The sequence below is a fragment of the Cibotium barometz genome, chromosome 32 (genome assembly GCF_041138505.1).
Source record: "Cibotium barometz isolate CiBa-2024 chromosome 32, ASM4113850v1, whole genome shotgun sequence".
NCBI lineage: Eukaryota > Viridiplantae > Streptophyta > Polypodiopsida > Cyatheales > Cibotiaceae > Cibotium > Cibotium barometz.
The window spans coordinates 41,477,516-41,487,515 of record NC_141077.1 but is presented as its reverse complement, the minus strand read 5'-3'; the positions used below and the strand labels follow the sequence as shown (position 1 = coordinate 41,487,515).

At 42.0% G+C, this 10,000-nt stretch overlaps 1 protein-coding gene across 1 annotated transcript in view; it reads left to right on the top strand.

Annotated features, from left to right (window-relative positions):
- The window catches only part of LOC147620201 (uncharacterized), a 75,565-nt gene that overhangs the window by 2,123 nt on the left and 63,442 nt on the right, over positions 1-10,000 (top strand). Inside the window, exon 4 of the mRNA XM_086772399.1 lies at positions 6,005-6,116. Within this exon, the coding sequence (XP_086628525.1) occupies positions 6,005-6,116 (112 nt within the window). The remainder of the gene's footprint in view (positions 1-6,004; positions 6,117-10,000) is intronic.

Below are 10,000 nucleotides of genomic sequence, written 5' to 3'. Positions count from 1 at the left end.
GATTTTTAAAATCCTTTCAATTGACCTTTTGGATCGTTTGTATTCGATTGACCCTTTGTATTCTGGCTTCCATTCCTGCGTTTCGCTTCTTAATGTCTTTTACATACCACAGCAACGCACAAGGTGAGTACTAGTACATATATATACATATATATACATATATATATATATATATATATATATATATATATATATATATATATATGTCCATACCAACTAGGGGTCTGCATGCAATGATTGGACTACTGATCACCCTTTTAAGTGGGTTTCCAGGTTCTTTTGTCTAAGTTTGCTACCACCCTCATGAAGCGATGTATAATCTGCCAAATGTGACATTTTTACAAGCATGGGAAACTTAGAATAAAAACAGTCTAGCTGTCCAATGAAATCCTCCAATGTTCACACATGCTTTAGGGAGAGGAGGTGTCTTGAGTTTTGTCGCACCCAAGCATAACATGGTTTAAAGTGGACGATTTGCCACATTTTCAATACAACTTACTCTTACATTTTTTGTCTTAAATATCATTTTTGTTCGTTCAAGACACACACACACACACACACACATTATGCTTTGTTGCAACTGGGCAATGAGAAAACATTAGAACTGGTATTGCAAAAGAATTTATGGTCTCATACTGGGATAAACTGGCTTCTTTCTCACAACTGAATTTATAAATGAAATGTGGAGCAATCAATGCATGGATAGTAAACTGAAGCAAGGTATTATTAAGTTACTAACTAAGCAAACTTTCTCTAGTTCTCTAGCCCACTGGAGGCCAATTACTATGCAAGGGCATCTCCTAATTGCCTCCTTTTGATAATGGATCTCAAAAGTGAACTCGTGCATGACTCAACCATCTGGGCTTCCAATCCCTTAGGCTGATTACAAACATACAACCAATGGTGATCTGTCCACACTACAAATCTTTTTTTCCAAGTGCCTACTCAAAATTAGTGGGTTCTATCTCTTGTATTGCTTTAACCATGTATGGGATATATATCTATCATATCTAAACTAGTGAAAATAGGGTATGATCTAACTTGAGTAAACTTACCTACACTTGGGATCACTACAATGTGTCCTCAAAATAGGCCTAGTTCTCCATGCACCACAAGTAATGACTGACAAAATGCCAAGCTCATTACCAAGGCTCGGCTTGGAGCCACTTATAGAGTCACCACCCTTATAAGAGAGACCTATTGACACATTAGACACAAAAAGTTGATCTATCCTTTCCTTCGCTTTGTGTGATACATGTAGTACCACAGGATGATATGTCTACATTCGTTGCATTTATCCTTAACCATATATTATGTAAGATCCCTCCTACCATCTTACAGAGTTTATGTGCAGTAAATTATGGCTAGTAATTTTTGAGAAGATATATATATATATATATCTTCATCTCTTCTTTTTTTTCTTCTTCTTCTACGAGGATAAAAACATAGTAGGGAAACACATAAACTAATACCGAACTATACATACAACAATCAGCCCATAGCATGACTTGCTCAATGAAATGGAATGGATTGCTAGCTAAATTGAAAGGCCTGAGTGATAAAATGGACAAATGTGTTGCATAACAGACAAGCCCAACACCGCCATCGCAGCCCGCAAGAGGGATGGCTGCATAGCCATGAGCGAGATTCTCATATTACTAGAAGAGAATTAGGAAAGAGCTAAATGACAAGGAAATCACCAATATCAAAGCCAAACGTAAGGCGAAAATTAAAGAGCTTAAAGCTCTTCATGATGATACCATGGCCATAAAGGTAATGAAAAAAGTCGAAACCCAGGCTTCCATCAAGGAAGAATGGTTGGCCACAGCAAGTACAGACACCTTCTATAGTATAGTTCGTCTCGTCATTCAGTCCTTCTCTGTAGGCAGATTTCTAGTGTATGGGTGGTGACTTTAACATGCTAAAGTTGACCGATGACAAAGTAGCAAGTGGCATGGCACGTTATCAAGTACAGAGTACTCGGCATGGGAGGAGTTGATTTTGGCACTCCGGGACCCTTGGCATCTTCTAGAGTTTGGTCGTAGTCCTGAGAGTCTGTGTTTCTCCAGATCTAACAAGAGGACTACCGGCCCCAACCTATCCCTAGACTCGATTAGTTCTATGTTGCCGAGAGTGGGCTTGCGAGCACGACTGCATGATTGGTATCTTGGTTGGCACTACTTTTTCCGACCACGCACCAATTATTCTCTCCCTAGATGACCCTTGCAGACAAGACAAATAGTTGGCTTCCCAAAGCAAGAGAGGAGTATTTGTAGGGGTCTTGCCTCTCTACAATAGCTTCAGGAGAGTGCACCAGATAGCCTGTGGATTGAGAGACAGCTGGCTGCCCCGTTGGAGCTCTAATCCATAGAGGAGCGGCGTGTGGAGTACAGATACCACGTCAGATCTTCTTTTTGGACGTAGGCAGGAGATAAGGTCACTAGAGACTTCTTTGAGATTGTAGGCCCACACAAACCGAGAGAGGGTATCCACAAGTTGAGGGGCCCGGATTGATCCATCATTATAGACAACCCCCATGTGTGAGCCGTTGCCACAGATTTCTTTAGCACTCTTCTCACCGGTGCTCCCATTTTCTTACACGTGCTGGACGCATGTGAGCAGGTGTGGTGGTACACAAGAGAGGTGGTCCCTCTTGCTCTTAGGACTTTCTTGCTGAAACCCCTTCACGACTCAGAAGTTGGTTGAGGTTATGACATCATTAGCGAGGGGCAAATGCTTGAGAGAGGACAGTCTTCTAGCCTCTTTATTCTTGCGACATTGGGATCTCATGGAAGGTGGTCTCATGGGGGTTGCCTTATGGTTACATGACCCATGCTAGAGAGGTTGACTGAGGGTTTGATCCCCTTGATTCCTTCTTCCTATGTAGTCAGCTGATGCTGTCTCATTGAGATCGGGCTCCTCAAAGTAGGTATGGAGGATGATGCAGATGGATTGGCAGGGGGGTTATGGGTGGGGTGTAGAGTTAGGCCCGTTGGAGTGGTGGGTGCCATGGCTTCGGGAGGATCACTGATGGCTGGGGTTGGGTTTGGCTCTTGTGGATATTTTTTGTCACCTAAACTATGAGAAGAGTCTGCCGCCTAGGTATGATTGGTTTTGTTGCACCAAACATCTGATCTCGATCCAAAAATGTTTTTTCTTGTGTCCTCCGGCAATATTGGCATCGCCCTTCAGTTCTTCTTGAATATCCACTATTTGCTTCCTGCCTTACTTCTTTCGGGCTTTTGCTCTTTATCAGCATCCAAACCTAAATTGGAGTCAGAGTTAGAAGTGTCTTCACTAGACACTAGAGACTCCTCTTCCTTCTCTCTTTTCCTTTCTCAGACTTCTCCTTCTTCTTAGGCTCTTTCTTGCTCTTCATCAAGATTCTTTTTGCTCTCATTACTACTGCCACCACTTGCTCAAATGTGAGGGTTTTGAATCAAACAAGGCCACAGCTATCTAGAGCTTTGTTCGCAATCCTCCAATGAACCATTGGCTCACAGTAGGGTGTTGTGCTGCTGGTCTCTTGGCTTGAACCAATCTCATTAGTTGGTTGCTTTACCACCCAATGTTGTTTAAAGAACTCTTTCTATTGATGAGCCACTAGAGCTTTGGTGGCTAAAAGTGTGGCTTCAAATGAGAAAACATGGGCATGTGAATCTTCATCACTCTTCCCTTTGAACTTTGGTTACTTCAATTTCTACTGTCTTCTCTTTGGTCTTCTTGTGTTTGGTCTTGTAGCTCTAGTTCTTCTTCACCATTGCTTTATCCTAAAAATTCTTGATCTTCTTGAATTTCTTGATCTTAGAGCCCATCTTCCTTCATAGCTTCTTGTTGTTTCTACTCCTGCTGCAAAGGTCTTCTCTCTAGAGTTGATTTGTGTGCTATTGCTCACCACCATTTTCACCTAGTCTTGGCTACGTGCGTTGGTAACGCATGGATCTAGATGAGTGTCCATCATTTTCCATTCAGCCTCCATGCGCACTTCACTAGAAATCACTTGTCATAACCACAACTCTCGCTCTCATGTCATGACGTAGTAGAACCACACAACACCTTCTAAGACATGGTTAGACCAGTACACTTAGCTCTGATCTTCCTATCGAGGTTTCTTCCAAACGCTTGACACTTCTAAATCTCTAGCGCTTCCTAAATTCCCAGCAGTTCAGTTCCCACTGCTTACTTCTCTCATTCATTCCCCCCAGCACTCATTCCCTAGTAGAGTTAGATTCCCCATGAGTTATTTGCCTAACAAGATCATCGACACTTCAGTGATTTTGGGACACCTAGCTAGCTCTCCTGAGTTGAGTTGTACGACTATGCCTAACACAATTAGTGGGTAAAACATGCTCATCATGTTCACTGGTCTATGTGAACATGTATGCTCTAGAGATTATTCCAGATGAGGCAAAGTACTGTTCGGAATGAGTCTATATAGGAGAAAGGAGTCCCCACTCTAGCTATTAATAATGCAACAAAGACTGACTTGCTTGAACTACAATACTCATCTGCATGCTTACAATTGTGCGAAAATGAACGTTCATGAATGTTAAAGAAAATCACACATGATATGCACAATTACTATTGTGGACATCACATATATAGAACACAATGCGCAGATAGACTGAATCCATTAAGCATAAGACAAATAGTTAGCTTAGGATACACATTCTAACTTCCATTTCTTACTTAGGCAACACAAGATAGTTTTATCACTATAAGTCATGACTCCCTCCTTACAAGACTCATCAATAGCATGCCACACTGGTTAGTCTAGTTCCCCCCCTCTCTCTCTCTTCTATCCTATGCACTACTTTTTATTCCTCTCCGCTCATCCGGGTACTACACCATTATAAAAGGTTGTTGCCATGAAAGACTCTGTTGGGTCATGAGGAGTCCGCCAGGTGAGACCACTACAGGTCGGTTGGTAGTGAACCATGGGGTTGTTCTCTCGCCAACCATCATTTGTGTCTACCCATGAGCGGGTTTATCTATTGTGTCTTTGTAATTGCATCCAAATGTTTTCCTATATGTGATAACCTATTTAGAAATCATGTGTAAGTTTGTTATACATTCTTTAATGGAACTTATTAACCTATTAGGACATAGGGTCATATTAAGGTTGATAATGGAGGCCGTGTAGAGTGCATTAAGACTGCCCAGGGTTGGCCATGCATGGGTCAAGCATAATGCTACAGAGATCGAACTAGTGGTGTTATTCAGTCCCACAAAGCTAGCAAAGCCCCACTGACAAACCCCCCTACTTAGTCACCCCTGCCAAAGCTATTTGCAAACCACTTCACAGAAGTAGACATTAGCATTCTTCTGAAACTCTATAGGCCTTACAAGGAGCAAAATGCAAAAGCCGTGGTCCAAAATTTTGCTCAATTGGTATATAGAGAATTAGAGAAACTGCTGACTCTAGGAGGGCAATAGCAAACAATGTACTATATTTGCTAGACTTCTTGTCTAATAAGCATTTTTTTAAAAACAATAGAGACACTACTCGCTATATTTGTTGAAGTGGTACAATAGAGACACTACTCGCTATATTTGCTGAAGTGGTGCAAATGTTGAGTCTAAATAGAGCATAAACATGTGGAGATCAAAGAACACCTCAAATGCTATATTTTTTAACTAGAATGGTGAAATTTATCATTAAAAAAATCATAAAAATTGTATATAAAATTCAATGAGTCCAATTTGCACAACCAATAGGTTACTGACAAATTCTTTATAGTTGAGATTGAGGAATAAATTGTAAATTGAACATTAGGTCAAAGGACACTTGAAATGATACGTCTTAGCTAAAACACTTCAATGCATTTCCATGCAACAATTCTATCAAAATACTATGAATTAAATCAAGGACAAAGAAAGAGTACTAGCATATTTTAGAGTTAAGTTCTTCTTCTTCTTTTTGGGTAGAAAGATATATAAGATTTCATAACCAGAATTTTATTTCTTGATGAGTGATCTGACTTGTATTGTTGTTTCTTGGCAGTTACTTTCTTTAAAGCTTGTAGCCTCAACAGGAAGCAGCGATGGGACGGTGCTGAATCTTATCACTAATGACACACAAAAGCTAATTGATGCAGGAACTCATTTTCATTTTGGTAAGCATTCTTTTACTTGCACCTTAATGTCTTTCTTTTCCTTATCTTCCAATTTCAATTGAAATGTACTTTTTTTTGTACTAATTTGTATTTCTCACTAACTTAGCTCAGCCCTATTGGGTTCTTTATTCGGGGTTTAACATGCAACAAAAATCATATCTCCTTTGTCATTAGTGACCAATGTGTATTTTTATCTTAAGATGCAAGGCCATCATGTAGAGAAAGCCAAATAAAAGAGGAAATCTTCGTTTCCATGTACGAGTGTCACAACCTCTGCCAATAAACTCTCGGAATGTCAAAAGGGTGATCCCATAAGCCTCCCAATGCTATCTTAAATTAGGGACTCTCTAGATTTGTCCTCCCAGAACCGAGTGTTTGGCATTCCGCATAGTGTAACTAAAGAAGGGCATGCTTTTTGTGGGATGAAAAGCATCCCTCCACTCCCACTCACCAAGGTCCTAGTGCAGGTATCTGATAGGACACTCATCATATAACCAGAGGCTCTGAGAGTCCGTAATCATCCCTTGAGGGGGATCAATATAGATGTGCTTCCCTGGCCTGCCCACCACTCTCACTCGCCGGATCACCAGACCCTCAATGATAATCTGCCCAAGACTTCTCTCCACGAGCCATCTATCATCGATGGAGTAAAAGGCCAGTACATCATCCTCACCTGAAGATGGAAGGCACATGACCTGAAGAGGTACCCCTGTGTCTGTGAAAATACCCCAAACTATAAGTGATGTGGCCCTTCCACAAAGATGCACCAGAGCAGCTGGCCCTTCCACTAAGATGCACCAGAGTAGCTGGAAACTCTAAGGCAGTACGAGAAAAAGCCTACACTGTAGTGGCAAATCTATCTCTTTTTGAGATAGATATAGATTGGGCTTTTAAAATCATTTCCATGTGTGTATTGAGTCAATAATGGGTTCTCTTCGTAAGCAGTCCCCCCAAATCTGATTGTATCTACATGTGTTTTTGTCTCCTTTCTTCAACCTATCCCTATTTTCAGGGAGGGGGATAGTTCTGGAAGGCAAAGAATCTTATGTGTGGTCCATTTGTAGGCTTGACTGTAGTTTGTTGTATCATGTCCGGTATGGCCACTGTGATCTTTTTCATTATGTGGTGCAAGTGAGCTCAAATCACCTTAAGAATGAAGGCTATTCCTCATAACACCACCCTAACTCCAAAGGGGGTTTTGTTGGATATTTGGAGTTGTGTGTGTGTGAACACACCTTACGTGTGTTAGTTCATGTATGTGTGTGAACTACCTCTTATAGGTGGATAAGTGTGCATTTAAGGCAAGTCTTTGAGGTTGGTACAACCCAAAGGCTATAAAAAGCATTGTACTTGGTGTATCAAACATCAATCAATCATTGAGTTTTGCAATCATCTCTCTCCAGAGCATTGAGTTGTACAACCCAAGGCTATAAAAAGCATTGTGCTTGGTGTATCAAATATCAATCAATCTATCATTGTGTTGTGCAATCATCTCTCTCTAGAGCAGTGAGTTTCTCTCTCTTCTCTCTCTCTTAGTGCCTGTACACTGTCACCATGGAGTCCTTCAAGCCACCATAGCTACCTGCACTCTAGGGAACCCTAACCCTAGCCTTGGGATCCTACTGTCGTTAGGGCAGGTCGGTAGGCAGACCACCAACATTGTGGTCCGCATCATGAGTTCTGACACACTCTCCCTTGGTAGTAGTGGTAGTTTCCCTAGCTCCTGGAGAAGGCGGTCCTCGTAGTTACGAGGTTGCAAGGTGCGGAGGAAGTTCTTCCTCAGGGTGGCCCAGTCCACAAACTGGTCGGTTGGGAACTTGGGAACTGACTGAACCATTTGTCTAGAGAGCCTTCCATAGTGGATGGAAAAAGTACCAGGAAGGCATCCTCCCGGTCAAGACCACGGATTTTGCACATGGAAATGAATTGCCATATGTGGTCATCTACATCTTCTTGAAGGTCGGAAGCTTGACATTGTGCAACACTATGGAAAGGGGTTCCTAGCCAAGAGGGTTGGCTGGGCCACCAGCATTTTACGAAAGGTGGGGTTACCCAGGTTGGCCACCATAGGGAAGGGTGGAGTACGTGATTGAACCTCTTCCGACTATAGCAACGTATTGAGAGAGGACTCTTGGCTGGACTGACTGGGCTAGCACGAGAGCATGTATTGGGAATAGAGAGGACACAGAGACAAGAGGTGAGCTAACAGGACTCCATGTTTCGGGTGTCCCATTGGACATGCCAAATTTTAGTGTGCTTGTAGCAGGGTTGGTTGTCCGTCACACACTAAAGTGGTGGTTTTCCATAGGACTATATGTTTAGAGTCCTTAACGCTCAACGACACAATGTACACTTAAAATAGACTAAAAAGGACTAGAATGTAAGATAAGCACAATGACAAGAATACTGTAAACATTACTTGAATTACTCTCCTCAGAAACTCTTACATGCCCTTTACTACACCGTGCATTCCTAGCATTGGACACAGTGAGTTGGACAACACACGTGCTAGAGTAACACAGTGACTACAGGACTCAATGAACAAGACTATATGATCCCAAGGATAAGTTGAGGAATCATTAATGGTTCCTGCGGAGTCGGTGGCATCTTGTAGACTAGATGATCCCAAGGATGAGTTGAGGAATTCTTTTAATGGTTCCTGTGGAGTCGGTGGAGTTGGATGCCCATCAAGGCGTCATTGTAGTGCAGTGCCTTCAATGTTGGTGTGTTATCCTCTCATGTATCCGTTGGTGGTGCTAGGAGATCCGTTCATGGATGGTCCACCAAATACTCCAGCCGAGATGGTCTAGTGTGGGCACCCTTAGTGGCTACAATGCCACCAATTATCTATACAGGATTAAGGGAGAGTGGCCCTCCCTCCACGTGGGCAAAGGAGGGGGGCCTATTTCAAAATGGCCACTCCTCCTTCAAGCGTGAGGAGGAGCCAAATCTCACATCTTCCAAAGCAATTTTGAATTTGAATCTAAGAAGATCTCATCTCACATCTTTCAATGAAATCTTTGTATACATGCTTACATACCTATAGATACACACACTTATATATATTATGTATGTATGTGTATCTATAGGTATGTAAGCATATATATATAAATAGTGTACATGTGTGTGAGAGAGAGAGAGAGAGCGAGAGAGAGAGAGAGAGATTACATGAAAGATGCATTTATTTGAGAGTGAGTACACCTCACCACTCATCCCTACCATTAAAATTTAATCTAAAATTTAATTAATTAAAATTATATATATGTGTAAATCTATTTGTGTGTGTGTGTGTGTGTGTGTGTGTGTGTGTGAGAGAGAGAGAGAGAGAGAGAGAGAGAGAGAGTTTCTATGTGAGAGAGTGTGCGTGAAGAGAGAGAGTGTATGTGTGTGTGTGTGCATGAGAGAGAGAGAGTGCGTGAAGAGAGAGAGAGTGTGTGTGTGTGTGTGCATGAGAGTTTCTATGTGAGAGAGTGTGCGTGAAGAGAGAGAGAGAGTGTGTGTGTGTGTGTGTGCATGAGAGAGAGAGAGAGAGAGAGGCTGAGAATTTCTATGTAGGAGATAGTTTGTGTGGGAGGAGATAGTGTGTGTTTTTATTAGTGTATGTGCGGTGTGTACATGTGTGTGTGTGTGTGTGTGTGTGTGTGTGTGTGAGAGAGAGAGAGAGAGATAATTTCTACGTAGGAGATAGTTTGTGTGGGAGGAAAGAGTGTGCGTTTAGATTAGTGTATGTGCGGTGTGTACATGTGTGTGTGTGTGTGTGTGTGTGTGTGTGTGAGAGAGAGAGAGAGAGAGAGAGAGAGAGAGTATATGCATGCATGTGCGTACATCTACATCTATGTGTAGAATGTGCTTGAGAGAGAGAGTGAGATGGGGCAGACCTAGAG